The 16,929-nt window shown below is 53.9% G+C and overlaps 1 protein-coding gene across 2 annotated transcripts in view; it reads right to left on the bottom strand.

Annotated features, from left to right (window-relative positions):
* TNS2 (tensin 2) overlaps positions 1-16,929 on the bottom strand; it is a 345,238-nt gene that overhangs the window by 305,315 nt on the left and 22,994 nt on the right. The window contains exon 1 of one of the 2 annotated variants that reach the window (XM_085600922.1): positions 9,916-10,028. The exons of the other annotated variant lie outside the window; for it this stretch is intronic. Coding sequence (XP_085457048.1) covers positions 9,916-9,924 — 9 coding nt within the window. The 5' untranslated portion in view covers positions 9,925-10,028. Of the gene's footprint in view, positions 1-9,915; positions 10,029-16,929 lie in introns of those variants that run through there. 2 annotated transcript variants of the gene reach the window in all.

Here is a 16,929-nt window from a genome sequence, read left to right as displayed (position 1 = left end):
AGCGGGGCATTGGGTGAACCGAGAAGGAAGAGATATGTTCTACATGCACCAAGGGCTGTCTCTACCCGTATGTGCGGGACACTCACTTTTGACCCCCCCACACTAATCAACGCTGCCTTAAAAGCAGCGCGAAGCCTCCTGCACGAGGCGCCCATGCGGCTGACTTTCATTGGAGGGCTCTGAGATGTAAAGAGCTGGCTAATGTCCCAGAACTGCCGCCTGAACCACGAGCACGGTGATGGTGTGACCCCCTGAGTCACGGCGCTGACCGACACTCAAACCCGCAGTGATGGGTGAACGTCCCGAGTCAAAGCGCTTAATACATGCGTAGACATACAGGCAAACCCAGCGCCTCGGCTGTGCCCACAATCTAGGCTGATCTTGGGGCGTAGCTACCCAACCTACATGCCAGTAATGATAAACAAAAAAGTGCTGAGCCGTAAGTATAAAACAGACCGTCTCACGCCGCCGGTAAAAGATCCAGTCCAGGTGGGCGGGGCCAAAAGAGGACAGGGTGGTAACCAGGAGGGACTAAAAAGCCTCCGTTACAATCAGAACACACCGTTTACCATAACCAGTGACGCACACCAATAGAAATTATGGGCAGAGCCGAAACTCAGCTTCTAAAAGTATATTGATTCCAAGAAGCCCCCGCAGAGCGAGCAGTGCAATCGCGCTGCAACACCAGGCGAGACCTAAAAAGGGCACTTTTGTACAGTGCCTGGATACAATCAGCATTGGCCAAGACTGCCCTCTGAGTCTCTGGTAGCCTTGGAGTTGAAGTACGACTGGACAGGCATTTGTCTAGAATGGCATAGTGGCTGAAAACGTATGGCCTAGAATGTGTCTCCAAGGGATCACCAGTGGTTGAAAATAATTCAACCATTTCTTCCAACATTAGATGTACTAAGTAGGACGGGTTCACCCAGATGGGGGTCCTTGCTCACTGTGCCGCAGGACTCAAGCTATGCCTCATGGACAACACCTAAATAGGCCAAAACGTGGCAGACGTTGCTTGCGTTCACATCAAGTGGGAACCTGGCCTGAGAAGGTAGGCTGCAAAGTTCCAATTGGAGCAGGACCAAAACTGAAAGCAGATGGTTGGCCTCTGTCTAAACTGGCATTGTGGGCAACCCCCCCCCCCCCCCCCAAAATTGGAATGTGGCCCTGAGCGTTCGCCAGTGCCTGAGATTAATTCCAGAAGAACCGTCTCTGCTTCTTGATGCTCAGTATTGTCAGTTCTTTTTTCCACACCCTGGGGACAGTTGACCATTAATGGCCAGTCCTAAAGAGATACATTAACATATACTGATGGTGCCTCATACCTTGGGTACCACTGAAATGCTCAGAAGTGCCAAAGTCTATTATCTGGGTCTTAACTATCAAGAGGAAAGGAAGCTGAGCAGTCCAGGCTTACTCAAGAAGGCGGTTATGGATTAGGGAAACCTATAGCATGCGAACCAGGTGCTGGCCTGTGTTTACAGGATGAATTAAACACCTACGGTGAGACTCACCAATGAAACCCCAATGGGTGGTAGCACCTTCTGTGGCTGAGGTCCCACCCCAAGGGCTGTTCCAACATTGGTGTGTGCATGCGCTACGGATACTAAATCATGATTTTCGACCACTAAAATGAACTAAAAAAAAAGCTCCCAGCCCTTGTTCAAGATTGTGCTTTCTGCAACTGCCACCGAATCCTCTACACTATACCGGAAGCCGTCTCTAAATCACAGCCGTTCACCTGGATATCAAGAGAAATGCCAAAAATGTGTTTTAAAACCAGAAGGTGACAGTTTCATGAGGGAGCTTCGAGCAGGAAGTAAGTGCCCGAACCAGGCACCTGCGCCCCAGTGCTTCCAGTGGGGAATTATTGCAATGACGTCTGTGCTCCCAAACAACAAGCGGCCAGGGTCAATGTTGAGAATCCCAGTGTTTGCGCTGCCTGGACCCCAACAACAAGCCCATCACCCGAAAGGGATTCAAGGAGATCCAGTTGGTCATGGTTTAACTGGGATCTGAAATGCTTTCAAATCAAATATAGGACACGACCAGCCTGTTTAATGTGCACGATTTTTAAGTGATGACGTTTCTAAATAGATTTAAAGTCACTGTGGTGGAGGCTGCTGGATTGGAGGATGGGACTCTAGAAAAGGCAATCGTTTTGCCCCCGTTGGGGTTAGAGCGATGCAAGTAATACTCCTACAGCCAGCATTGATGGGCACACAGAATGGGCAGCACCCGAAGGCTCCAGGGCAGGAGAGGGGCTGTCCCACCCCTCCTCTGGGGCTGATGATGAGGTGATGCAGAGCTCACAGGAGTGTAAGGAGTTCTCTTCTACTAGGGGACGGGGATCAGATGGCAACCCAGCCCTGGTCCTACCCCTGCACGCCACTGAGACACGGGTTCAGCTGGCCACACGAGAGACTGCGGGAGGTGGCAGCAGGCATGGAGGAGCAGTGGCAGGGCAGGGGGCGGCTCACTAGGCAGGAGTTGTCTGCCTGGGCACCTCCACAGGCCTCTTTCCCGGGTGTCATTCAGTGTGAAGTGCGCGTGCCAGTAGGTGCGGGCGCGGTGCTGGTGTCACTTGCTGCAGGTGCGGTGCTCACCTCAGTGCCACTCTGTGGATGCAGGTGCGATGCTGGGACCACCAGGTGTGGACGCAGGTGCGATGCACGCGCCAGAGCGTGCAGGTGTGTTGGCGCGAGGGCTTGTAGTGCGGGAGTGCTGGTGCCAGGGGGCACAGCGTGGCTCTGCTCCCAGTGGGTGCAGGGGAGTGTTGGGCTACTGGGTCCTGGTGTGGTGGTTTTCCAAGTGGGTGCAAGCGGACGTGGCATGCTGCCAGCGGAGGTCGCTGTGCTGCTGGTGCCAGTGGGTGAGGGTGTAATGCTGGTGCAAGTGCCACTGGGTGAGGTGTGCTGCTGGTGCCAGTGGGCGAGGATGCGGTCCTGATGCCACTGGGTGAGGGTGTGCTGCTGGTGCCAGTGGGTAAGGGTGCGGTGCTTGTGCCACTGGGTGATGGTGCAATGGTGATGCCACTAGCTGATGGTGTGCTGCTGGTGCCAGTGGGTGAGGGTGCAGTGCTTGTGCCACTGGGTGAGGGTGCGGTCCTGATGCCACTGGGTGAGGGTGTGCTGCTGGTGCCAGTGGGCGAGGATGCGGTCCTGATGCCACTGGGTGATGGTGTGATGGTGATGCCACTAGCTGATGGTGTGCTGCTGGTGCCAGTGGGTGAGGGTGCAGTGCTTGTGCCACTGGGTGAGGGTGCGGTCCTGATGCCACTGGGTGAAGGTGTGCTGCTGGTGCCAGTGGGCGAGGATGTGCTGCCCGTACCAGTGGGTGAGGGTGCAATGCTGGTGCCAGTGGGCGAGGGAGCAGTCCTGATGCCTCTGGGTGAGGGTGTGCTGCTGGTGCCAGTGGGTAAGGGTGCGGTGCTTGTGCCACTGGGTGATGGTGCGATGGTGATGCAACTAGCTGATGGTGTGGTGCTGGTGCCAGTGGGTGCGGGTGTGACGCTGGTGCCAGTGGGTGAGGGTGTGGTGCTGACGCCACTGGGTGAGGGTGCGACGCTGATGCCACTTGGTGAGGGCGCGATGCTGGTGCCAGTGGGCGAGGGTGTGCTGCTAGTGCCAGTGGGTGAGGGACGGTGCTTGTGCCACTGAGTGAGGATGCGATAGTGATGCCACTTGGTGAGGGCGCGATGCTGGTGCCAGTGGCCGAGGGTGTGCTGCTGGTACCAGTGGGCGAGGGAGTGCTGCTGGTGCCAGTGGGCGAGGGTGTGCTGCTGGTGTCAGTGGGTGAGGGACGGTGCTTGTGCCACAGAGTGAGGATGTGATGGTGATGCCACTGGGTGATGGTGTGATGGTGATGCCACTAGCTGATGGTGTGCTGCTGGTGCCAGTGGGTAAGGGTGCAGTGCTTGTGCCACTGGGTGAGGGTGCAGTCCTGATGCCACTGGGTGAGGGTGTGCTGCTGGTGCAAGTGGGCGAGGATGCGGTCCTGATGCCACTGGGTGATGGTGCGATGGTGATGCCACTAGCTGATGGTGTGCTGCTGGTGCCAGTGGGTGAGGGTGCAGTGCTTGTGCCACTGGGTGAGGGTACGGTCCTGATGCCACTGGGTGAAGGTGTTCTGCTGGTGCCAGTGGGCGAGGATGTGCTGCCCGTACCAGTGGGTGAGGGTGCAATGCTGGTGCCAGTGGGCGAGGGTGCGGTCCTGATGCCTCTGGGTGAGGGTGTGCTGCTGGTGCCAGTGGGTAAGGGTGCGGTGCTTGTGCCACTGGGTGAGGGTGCGATGGTGATGCAACTAGCTGATGGTGTGGTGCTGGTGCCAGTGGGTGCGGGTGTGACGCTGGTGCCAGTGGGTGAGGGTGTGGTGCTGACGCCACTGGGTGAGGGTGCGACGCTGATGCCACTTGGTGAGGGCGCGATGCTGGTGCCAGTGGGCGAGGGTGTGCTGCTAGATCCAGTGGGTGAGGGACGGTGCTTGTGCCACTGAGTGAGGATGCGATAGTGATGCCACTTGGTGAGGGCGCGATGCTGGTGCCAGTGGCCGAGGGTGTGCTGCTGGTACCAGTGGGCGAGGGAGTGCTGCTGGTGCCAGTGGGCGAGGGTGTGCTGCTGGTGCCAGTGGGTGAGGGACGGTGCTTGTGCCACTGAGTGAGGATGTGATGGTGATGCCACTGGGTGAGTGTGCGATGGTGATGCCACTGGGTGAGGGTGTGGTGCTGCTGCCAGTGGAAGAGGGTGTGGTGCTGGTACCATGGGCCCAGGTGCGGTGATGGTGCTGATGGAAGCTTTGGTGGTGTAAATGCAAGTGCACCTGCTGGGGAACAGTGGTGCATGTTCGAGAGTAGGCACCTGCGAGAGAGAGAGAGAGAGCAGGTAAGGTGAAACAAAGGCGTGACAAACAACCCCGCTGAAGGACCGAAGGACCGAAGGCCTTCGGGCTCGGCTGGGATGGGGGATACGTCTAAATGCGGCCCGGCCTGCAACGCCCGGGCCCGCCCTACTCCTAAATCTGGAACGAACCCGCCTGCGGGGGCGTCTCTGTTTATATGGAGGCGTGGTCCTGGGGTGGAAATGTCTGCCCCCTGCACCTCAGGCTCTGTGGTCCCCGACCCCCTCCCACCGTGCAAGATGCTGCACCTGTGCGCTCGGTGACCCCCACACCCCGGACCTCACTTTCTCCTCCTAATGAAGAGAAAGTACAGCTTGGAATCCGCCGCGCTCCCCTGACATCCGAGGAATGCTGCCGCCTGCCCCGCGCCATGACAGCTGGGGAGGAAGCGACTGAGGGTGGGAAACAAGGAGGGGAGGGAGGGAGTGGTGGGAAAACGAGAGCGGAGGAGGGAAGAAGACGGAGAGGTGGTAAAGAGGGAGCGATGGAGCTCGCAAACCGAGGAGAAGGAGCTGTGAACTAGGCGCTGGTGCAACGCTTCTCAGCTTGGAGCTTAAATCCCATCCTGGGTTTTAGTCCCAGCTCCATCTCTTGACTGAAAATCGTGTGATTCTGCGCACGTACGCTTATATCCCTTGTATAAAATAGTAAATGTAAAAATGCTTCTCAACTATACGTTTCGAATGTTATGCCCCACACACCCTCCTTTCTACAATCTGATCTTGATAGGGAATTCCGTGGTTCTAAGCTTCCTGCTACATTACAGAGCTTCTCTGCACAGGGTTCAGTAGTCCATGGAATTTAGGCCCCAACAGCGTGTTCCAAAAAGTGTAAGACCCTGAATCCCCAATGAGTGAAAGGCATTAAAAAAGGTATGCCCCCCCCCCCCCCCCCCCCCGTTTCCGCTGATGGAGGTAGCGAGCGGGGGTAGGATCTGCAGACACCAAATTATGTTATACCGAAGCCGGTCTTTCAGTGCCCCCCCCCCCCCCCTCATGCCCACGGGAGGCGGGACAGGCACTAAAATCCAACGGAAGCAGATTCCAGGGCGAGGAAGCAGGTCAGTGCCAGGCATGGTAACATCCCGACCCTTTCCTATGGCACGATGGGTGGCTAGCGATGGCTGATGCCAGCGCATCATAAGAGGTGAAAGAACACTGGACAATGTCCATTAGTGATACAGTTAAGGGATGGCGCTCTATGCTGGAAATGGGACCTTCACTGATGCCACCCGGTGCTGCAGGGTCAGGCAGTTTGGCCGATGCCAGTCTGTGAAAGCGGGCATTCGCTGGGAGGCTGTACACAAGGCTGGGCATGCGCCCGGCCCACCCCTATATCTCGAAGTGCCTCCGCCGCACGTGATCTTGGCAGTGGAGGGAGCGCTGGGGCCAAGCCAACCTCCCCGCCAGTCTTATGACCCGATAATGAGTCCCCGCACGTCAAAGCCGGCCTCGTCACACGGCCCACAGCCCCGCCACTCCCTCCCGCGGCCCCACCTGCCCTCCAAAAACTGAGCTGGAAGCAGGGGTGCCGGACTAAGAGTACTGCAGGTCGGGTTAAGGTCATTCCGAGAGCTGCACGTGGGCTGCAGAGCATGCGGGGCTACAGTGGGGTACTGCACGTGGGCTGCAGTGCATGCAGGGCTACAGTGGGGCGCTGCACGTGGGCTGCAGAGCATGCAGGGCTACAGTGGGGCGCTGCACGCGGGCGGCAGTGCGGAGCAACAGTGGGGCGCTGCACGTGGGCTGCAGTGCGGGGCTACAGTGGGACGCTGCGCGTGGGCTGCAGTGCGGCGCTACAGTGGGGCGCTGCACGCGGGCGGCAGTGCGGAGCAACAGTGGGGCGCTGCACGTGGGCTGCAGTGCGGGGCTACAGTGGGGAGCTGCACGTGGGCTGCAGTGCGGGGCTACAGTGGGGTGCTGCACGTGGGCGGCAGCGCTGGGTTAGCTAGGGTGCTGCAGGGCATGCATAGCGACAACTGAGCGAGCTGCCTGTGGGCCAGAGCGCGGGTCTAGCAGGGTGGGGGGGGGGGGGGTGCTGCAGGGCAGCTGGAGGGGCGCTGGGGAAGAAGCCTGTGCGTGCCAGTGCGGGCACTGCTCGGGCACATAAGAGAGGCGCTTTCGACTCCATTCCTGGAGTAGCACGGGGTGCTGCAGGCCAGCACTGAGGAACTTAGGGGGAGGCGCACCCGAGCCACAAGCCGTGCCGGGTAAGGAAGCTGCAAGTCAGCACTGAGAGACAGTGGGAGAGCTGCGCGTGGGCCACGGTGCCAGAACGGCACGTGCTCGTGGCACGTGAGGCTATGGGATGCCCTCAGGCTCCAGCTCTCGCGCTCTCTGTGCCCCCCATCCTCCTGTTCTGAAACAGAAGCAGTGCTTTCTTAACCAGGGGCCAGGGCTGAGGTCTAAGTGTAGCGCTCGATGAAAACCCACGTGCTGGAATGGAAGGGGTGCGAGAAGCCACCACGCAGGCGCCCCGGGAGATCTACTTGTGAATAAACTCTGTCCAGGGTCTCAGTCAAAAGACCGATACAGCCAACAATACACGAAGCACCACCTGAAAGAGACAACACTACTGGACACGCAAGGCCTGCAGAAGGGTGAACATGCACTGCTTGTTCCTGTAGAGAGAGGTCTGACGGCGAGGGTCCCCCAGGTACACTGTATCTACGAGAGAACAGACAAGCGTGCACACTTCTACCCCAACACTGACTCCCAACAGATAAAAACAAACTGCTCAACAGAAACTCCCAAACACAGAGAGTGCCGGCGGCAAAAACTAACACCTGACAGAGAGAATACCCATGGATGCCAATGCAGACGGAACCGAAGGATGAACGAAATCCCAACTCAGTTTTATTTCTTGTTTTAGCTTTACAGTAAAGCCATACAATAACTCATCATAAGATTGGCAAGCTGCAAGTTCCCAAAGTGCATGTGATACGTTACATTTATATAAATACAATACCAATTGTAAAAGACGTTTCCTTCATTAGATTGCTGATATGCCTTCCTCCTACACATGCGCAGTTGTAAATTACAGCCCAAACAGGTGAGTAGTACACCTCTGAGGGTTTACAGTTAGTCCAAGCGACTTTCCAAAACAGCATAGAGGGCGGATTCAAGAAACTTATGACCATCGTCTTCCATATCACTGGCGAATAAAGCGCAATGTTTCCAGGAAGGAGACACACAACCGCAACTAGCAGCAAAGTTACATTTAGGTTACTAATGTATGTACTGCGCAGAAAAAGAGCCAAATAGATATAACTTGTCTGCGAAAAGTGGAAGGGGCATCTTAACTTGTTATGCAAAAATTATTAAGGATAAAAACAAAACGAGCATTGGTTTCGTTCACTGTGAAATCACAACTCAAAACAGAGTGCTTACAGATGAACAAACTCCCACCAGAGAGAGTACCAACGAATACAGGTAACTCCAAAGCAGACTACTGTACAGAGGGGTGAATAAACTCCCAGGACCACAGATGAGCCCACCCTGACTTTGAGGGGTCGGGGTGAACCCGATGATGAAGCATGCCACTGCAAGAGTGGGTGAGGGTTCTAAACTAAGCAATGTATGTACTCTCAGGCTGAGAACGAATGTCTAAGGATAGGACCCTGAACAATAGCTGTGTGCAAGGCAGAGCTTTATATGGAAATAGAGAGGTGCGGTCCCTGTTTGCTCCTGAAAAGTCCCAGTATTATCCTATTAAATGTACTGCAGCAGTGCTGAGAAGTGCAAGCGCCCTCCACGTGCAGGTACTTAGTACCAGGAAGTACCTGCCCATTTAAAGCACTTTGTACTGTGATAGGCTCACTCACGGATATATATTCCAAACACACGCAGTAGCTACAGATGTATGCATTCATACCAAACACAACAAGCCCCGGCATAGGTATGTATTTATAACCCCGCCAGAAAACGCCCAGACAGCTATATACCATTAAGCCTACCCAGACCCCACAGGGACCGCACCAGAATTGAAACTAGAAAAAGTAGGGCCAAAATGTTGAGACCTAGTGATCGAGAACCAAAACATTGTGAAGGTTGATACATAAACGTTTGCGTAACTGCACATACAGGTGCCTTGATGATATATATCTTCAAGTTACATAGATGTGGAGTTAAGGACTCGATATTTTACTCAATAACACGCTATCCACCCGCCGCGGGTGCACGTCCTTACTTACTGGTTTAAATATTTCCAACACAATACATGAGATGCATGTATCCAGATGTTTTTACCCAGAGATATGTGTACCCAGGTGTGTACCCAGAGATGTATGTACCCAGAGATGTATGTATCAAGAGGTGTGTGTACCCACAGATGTGTGTACTTAGAGATGTGTGTACTCAGAGATATGTGTACCCACAGATGTGTGTACTCAAAGATGTGTGTACCCAGCTGTATGTATACCCTGAGGTGTGTGCCCAGAGATGTATGTACCCAGAGATGTGTGTACCAGAGATGTGTGTACCCAGAGATGTATGTACCCAAAGGTATGTACCTAGATATGTGTGTACCTAGAGGTGTGTACCCAGAGATGTATGTACCCAGATATGTATGTACACAAAGGAGTGTATCCAGAGGTGTGTGTACCCAGGGATGTATGTACCCAAAGATAAACATGTATCTAAAGGTGTGTGTGCCCAACGATGTGTGTGCCCAGAGATGCATGTACCCAGAGATGTGTGTCCCAAAGATATGTGTACCCAGAGATGTATGTACCCAGATATGTATGTCCCCAGAGGTGTACCTATACTGGTGTGTACCCAGAGATGTGTGTACCCAGAGATGTGTGTACCCACAGAGGTGTGTACCCAGAGGTGTGTGCACCTTTACATACACAGGCATTACATGCAAACATGGGCTCGCCAAACTTAACGCAGATAGTATCCAACAACGACAACGTACATCACACAAGAGAGTACTGCACCTACACACTCCCAAACACACAGCATCTGACAAGTCCCCACATCACTGCCCCCGGGATGCAGAGCTCGGGGTTTCCGATACCTTGGTCATCTCTGCTGGCTCGTGCCCAAGGCTCTCCACCGCCCGAGTCCGCACATAGTCCCCAGGGCTCCCTCTTCTGCAGGGTGACGGGCTCCCCCGGTCACACCGAGGCCTCAGCTGCCGTACTGACAGGATCTGAGTCTGGCTTCTCTCACTCGTGAGCTCGGCCGGGACTCTTGTCCACACCCTCCGCCCAATTTATGGCCCGGCCCCTCCCTCATCTGCCCCCCTTCTCATTAGCGAAGCGGGCACGACCAACAGACACGGACAGGCCGGGCACTGTAAACACACTATCACGTGCACACAGACAGACGACGACAAACGCAAGACAAGCAGAGGCCCACAAACACGACGATAAACACAGCAGCGTAAAACACAAAGACACACGGACAAACCGAGACAAAAGCAGTGCTAATGGCAATGTCAAACCCAAACTCCAAGCAAGGACCTTAGAACTGCGTACACACGCGCGCGCGCACGCACACACACATGCAGTTGTCACATGAAGGCAAAAAAAAGCGGCACACAAACACACAAGGACAGACAGCAGCACACAGCGAGTGGGCCACTGCCAGGCTAACGAAGGAAAACATCCTGACGCATCCAGACACTTGAAGATATGAACAAGCACAGCACACGACAAGAAGAGCAGCAAAAACACACACGGGCACTCACAGCTACAGGTGAAGAGTAACAACGTACACGTGGCGAAAATGAGCAGGATCCGGCACCGTGTGAGCACCAGACGGGGACAAAACGCACACGCAGCCAGATAGACATGCAGACGCACACATTTCCTCGCATGTCAATTTAAACAGGAGCGCGCTACGCAAACTAAAGGATTCACGTATAGGTGCAATGATAGCCATACATCGACCAAGTCACGAAAATAAAGAGTAGAGGCATGTAGAGAAGCAGAGACTCATGAGGGCACGTAGAAACACACACAAGAACCACTAAAACACAAATACAGACATACAGATCACATACACGCGCGCGCACACACACGTATATATATATATGCATTTATATGTGTGTGTGTGTAGCTAGATATGTACAGACAAAAGCAAACATACTCATGCAGACACAAGGGCAAACAAGCATTGGCAAAGCCAATAGGTCTCGTTATGCAAGATTCTATCGACTTTGTCAATGTGTTTTTAGACATGCTGCACAACAGCGTGAGCTGCTGGCCAACATGGCTTAAAGTCAAGAAAAATAAGCATTGACAAAGCCAATAGGTCTTGCCTATGCGAGAGCTATTGGCTTTGGCAAGATTTTTTAGACATGTTGTACACCATTGTGGCTGGTGTTCAGCATGGTTAAAAGTTAGGGCCATGATATGGGGTGGGGTAGACTGAAATGGGATACATTGTGGTAAATTGGCATAGAGGGGAATGGGGGTAGATTGGGTTAGAATGGAGTGGGGTGAATTGAGATAGTTTGAAATGGGGTAGATTGTGGTAGATAGAAGTGGGGGAGTTGGATAGATTAGCATGGTAGACTGGAGTGGGGTAGATTGAATTGGGGTAGATTGGATGGAGTGGGTTAGATTGAGGTGGAGCGGGGTAGACTGGAGTAGATTGGGGTAGGTTAGAGTGGTGTAGATTGGAGTACAGTAGATGGGACAGGGTAGATTGAGGTACACTGGGGTAGAGAGGAGTGGGATATATTGGGGTAGAGTTTAGTGGGATATATTGGGGTGGAGGGGATATAATGGCCTAATTGGGGTGGAGTGGGGTAGATTGGGGAAGAGTAGAGTGGGATGGATTGGAGAAGAGTGGAGTGGGGTGGATTGGTGTAGATTGGAGTGGAGCTGAGCGGAATGGGGTCAATTGGTGGATTACAGTAGGGTGCAACTGTTTGGAGTGGGGGTAGATTGGGCTACTTTTGAGTGGGGTAAATTAGAGTAGGATAGTTTGGGGTAGAGTGAGGTGTGATAGATTGGAGTGGGGTGGTGTGGTTTAGATTGGACTGGAGTGGCGTATATTGGAATGGAGTGGGGCAGATTGGGTAGAGTGGAATAGAGTGTAGTGGATTGGAATAGAGTAGAGTGGGGTACATTGTGTGGATTGGAGTGGGTAGATTGGAGTGGGGTAGATTGGGGTAGAGTGGAGCGGGGAAGATTGGAGTGTGGTGGAGCTGGATAGATTGGAGTGGAGTGAGATAGACTGGGGAAGGGTGGGTGAGGTGGATTGAAGTGTAGTGGTGTAGATAGATTAGGAAGGAGTGATATGGGGTAGATTGGGTGGATTAGAGTAGGGTAGATTGAAACAGAGTGGGGTAGATTGAAGAGGGATATTGGAGTGGGGAAGGTGGGAGTGGGGTAGACTGGAGTGGATTGAGGTAGAATGGAGTGAAGTGGGATGGATTGGAGTGGGTTAGAATGGGTGGGGTAGATTGCAATGGGGTGGAGTGGGGTGAAGTGGATGAGGTGGATTGGTGGGGGTAGATTTGGGTGGGGAAGATTTGGGAGGGTTAGACTGGGGTGGAGTGGTGTAGGGTAGCTTGGACGGGGTAAATTGGGGTTGATTGGGTTAGATTAGAGTGGAAAGTGGTGGATTTGAGGAATGTTTTAGATTGGAATGGAGTGTGGTAGACTGGAGTGCAGTGAGGTAGATTGTGGTAGACTGGAGTGGGGTAGCTTGATGTGGATTGGAGTGGGGTAGATTATGATGGAGTGGGCTGGGTTAGAGTGAAGTGGGGTAGATTAGAGTGGAGAGGAGTTGAATAGATTGCAGTGGAGTGGGGTAAATTGGAATGGAGTGGGGTAAATTGGACTGGGGTAGAGTGGAGTGGAGTATGTTGGATTGGGGTACACTGGAGTCGGGTGGACTCGGGTAGATTGTAGTGGGTAGACTGGGTAGATTGGAGCAGAGTGGGGTAGATTTGAGTGGAGTGCGGTAGATTGGGGTGGAGAGGGGTAGACTGTAGTGGAGTGGGGTAGATTGGGGTAGAGTGGAGTGGGGTAGATAGTTGTGGGGTAGACTGGGTCGTAGTGGATTAGATTGGGGTAGATAGGAGTGGAGTCAGGTATATTGGGATAGAGCGAGATAGACTGAAGTGGGGGTGGATTGGAGTGGGGTGGGGTAGATTGCAGTGGAGTGGGGTAGAGGGGAGTGGAGTAGATTGGGGTAGATTTTAGCGCAGTGGAGTGGGATAGATTGGGGTAAATTGAAGTGGAGTGCGGTAGATTGCAGTGGGGTTGAGAGGAGTGGGGTTAGTGGTGTGGAGTGGAGGAGCATAGAGGTCAGCTTTCTGAATGTCCCCAAGATGCCTTTAGCAAACCGGGTGCGACCTAAAAAGCGTTATGACAAGAGTAGCAATAACAACATCGTAGTTCTTTTTTCTAAGCCTTGTTGCACAGCAGCCCGCACTACTGTGCAACGTGTTTATAAAGTACTGTGTGGGCAAGCCATACGTAGGTGCGGAGGAGGAGGGAGGGAGCATCAACAATGGACAGTGAGAAGTGAGAGGGGGAAGCAACATGAGGGAGGCATGGGGGAATAGGGTGGAAACCGCAACAACGGGAGAGAGGAAAAGAAACACTAGGGATGTGTGGAGGGAGGGAGCAGCAACAAAGGACATCAGGAGGAGGGGAGGTGTGGGGAAAGCAAAACGAGGGAGGTGCGGTGGAGGATTGAGGGAGCACCAGAAAAGGGGGCAGCAACACAAAGGGCTGTGAGGGGAAAGAACCACCACACACAAGGGCGAGAAGATATAGTACCTCATCACAGCACGAGGAGTTGATGGGTACTAATAAAGTTGAATAAATATGTATTTGATCCATGCTCAACAGAAAAGAAAGGAAGTGATGCTTGGAGGTGCTGGCCAATTAGGAGGCAGCAAAGAAAAGAGACAATGAAAACAACAAATTGTAAGCAATGGGTGGGCTCCAAGCTCTTTATTGTAAACAATATCCCTTACCAGCGAGCGTTTGCAGCGCAGGCGCTGTCGCAGGCTAGACCTAAAAACACATACAATCAGGCAGCTACAAATACACCAAAATCTACACACTTGCACAAACACAAATACACCAACAGAGCTGTGAGGGCCTGCTCGCCAATAACCAACACAGATTATACCTGGGACCAGAGTAAGTAGATGGAGTTTGAATGGAAGTTTTCACCCGAAAGCCAGCATGAGTATTACATAACCGAGAACCCAGAGTGGGAAATGTGTGACCATCCATGATACTGCCCTGAGCCCGTGACTAGGATAACCCCCTACAAACTGTGGAGTATAAATCTCTGTTGAGTACGTGTATCCCAGTAATGCACTTCTGAGCCGCTTCTGGGGTATGAAGCGCCAAATAAATACAATTAGAATACAGTGTTCTATTCCAGACAGTAATGAGCAGAAGGTGGCAGAGAACATCAGTTCACCTGTAGATTGGGTGGAAGGTATCCAGGCCAATTTCTGAAGTTCGTTTTTAAGATAAAATAAGGTGTATTTTTTTAACCCTACCTCGGAATTAAGTAGCAAGGCCCAGATAGTACATTGGCGTAATCTATTAAAGACATGATTATGCTGCATATGTCTGAGAGAAGGTGGAACGGCTGGAAAGATTAAAGGCTGGAACCCTGACAAAACATATTAGTGTCTTGAGCAAACTCGGGTCTAAACCACTTGTCAATCAAACACCATCTTGTGTGGCCAGAATATCCCTAGGCTCTTGGCCATCACAAGGAACTCCATTTCAATCCGCTCAAGTACTTACCACGCTCATGCTACTAGGCTGTGGCGGATGAGCAGAAGAGGAAGGTGGGGCCAGCATTGGCCCCGCCGCCATTATGGCGGTCGGCCGTGCCCCCGTATCCCGCTCGTGCCCCGGAAGCGATTGAATCGCTTCCGGGTCGGATGGGGCTCTCCCGCGCCCCGGAAGTGATCGGATCACTTCCGGGGCATGGGAGCCTCTCCAGATCCTTTAAAGCTGGGGGGAGCGCGAAGGGCGGTCTCTTGCTCCCCCCGGCAGCACACCAGTCGCGTGTGCCTTCTCCATCGGGAGGACAACTAATTCTTTTTTGTTTTTCCCCCTTTTTAGTGCGGCGTTGCGAAGGGGAACCTTGCCTGTCGTCGATTGCGGATTTCGGCCCACGCTTTCCTGGAGGTCGCGAGGGGGGAGGATACGGAGCGGTTTTCATCTCTGCCTTCTCTTTTGCAGCCCCGCACCTTGTCTTGAGCGGCCGGAGAGCAGCGGGACTGGGGCGCGCTTTTGACCGACGCGCTCGTGAAATTGACGAGCTCCGGGCACCGAAGAGATCGGATCTGCTCTGCAGCACTTCCGCCCGCGGGGGCCTCATTTTACCTTGTTCTTGATTTCTATTTCAGGAGCGGTGCACACGTCGCGGAAGGGGCCGTTGCTGTGGCGACTACAAGCGCTGGAAATCGACGCGCCCTGGAGGAGTTTTGTGTAGCAGGTTGCAGCGTTTGGCATCAATCATCACGAGTACTTGGAGGGCTTACAGCAACGCTTGTGAGGGGCCTTCGACGACTCAGAGGGTGCCTGAGGACTCGACTGGGGCCTGCATTCCGGCGCTGCTGGGAGCCAAGCGGTTTAGAGCCTGTGCTCACCTGCCTTGCTGGACTAGCCAGTATTTGAGGCTCCGGTAGCGTGGGTGCTGTGGCCGGTCGTGAATTCCTCCAACAAAATCCACGGTAACAGTACTGACAGGTTAGGTAGTGATGCCACCTAAAGCTAAGCGCGGCGAGCGGCGCCCGGGTATCGCAAGCGTGTTAGATGCCCTGATGCGGAAGATAGGGGAAATGGATAATACCATGGCGCAGCTGGCAGAGAGGCTGGACGCACAGGAGGGTCCATCAGGGAGGTCACGCAGGGACGCATTACCCCCCAGAGAGACTTTCCCTCCCCTGCCAAAAAAGAGTAGGGCGAAAAAAGCGCTGCAGGTGGTTCCTGGGAATGGGGGCCCCCCAATTTTGCCGGCGGTACCCGCAGCTCCCAACACACCGGGAGGCAAACCTGCTCCTTTAGAACCAGTGGGGGGGTCTGTTCCTTTGGTCCCGCCAACGCCCGGTATCATACCTCCGGCACCTGTGGATCCGGTACCAGCACCGGCGGTGCCGGTGGTCCCTGCGGTGCCCGGTCTTTCACCACCAGTCCCTGCAAATCATATCCCGCACTGGCGCTGCCAGGGCCAGGGGTGCCTAATGTTCCGTTACCTGTTCTGCCCGCAACCGGGGGGGTACCAACGCTTCCCGCCGATTTTGTCTCCAGCTTAGCAGCCGTACTTCCCTGGCTCGGGGCATGGGATTGAATGTGAGTGCAGCGGGTATGGTCGGGGCGGACGCGTTGGAAAAGGCGAGGCAGCTTATCGATCAAACCAAGCCTAAAGAAGTGCCGGCGGTCGGGGCCCCCAAGGACACCGCGGGACCTGCGCATGGTAAGCAACAGACATTGCCATTGTTGGGCATGGGCGAGGCGCGCACATCTTACGAATCTCTCTCACGCCATTTGTCGCAGGAGGTGAAGGAGAGGATATGGAAGGGGACATACATTGACATATTTTCACTCCTGATAGATGAGGTTGAGAGGGAGGAGATGAGAAGGAAGAAGGATTATATGCCTGCGCGTGAATGGGCGACTGAGATGTTGAGGTACAGGGTGGAAGAGAACATCAGGCATTGGATGCTGGCCTACAATATTTACATGGTGGTGAGGACGGAGCGTTTTCCAGAGGAAGCGCCCGCAATGGCCTGTTATATGTCTAGGATCAGCACTAAGGGAGGCTCAGGGTGGTTAGATTATGATAAAAAATGTAGGCGCATCAGGTCATCTGATCCAACGCTAAAATGGAATCAGGTAGAGGGGATTTCTTGGTTGGATCATGTGGGCGGTCTTACAGCAGAGGCTGTGAGTGACCCGCCGAAGCCGCAGCCCTTTCGGTCGTTCCCCTCAGCTTCACCAGGTGGGGGGGCAGGGAAGAAGGGATGCTGCTGGGATTTCAACAGGCGCACCTGTGGTAGAGCACCAGGGACATGCAGATTTAGGCACGC

This window comes from Triturus cristatus, chromosome 4_2 (genome assembly GCF_964204655.1).
Source record: "Triturus cristatus chromosome 4_2, aTriCri1.1, whole genome shotgun sequence".
Taxonomy (NCBI): Eukaryota; Metazoa; Chordata; class Amphibia; order Caudata; family Salamandridae; genus Triturus; species Triturus cristatus.
The sequence above is the reverse complement of the archived record's forward strand: the minus strand, read 5'-3'. Positions and strand labels throughout refer to the sequence as shown.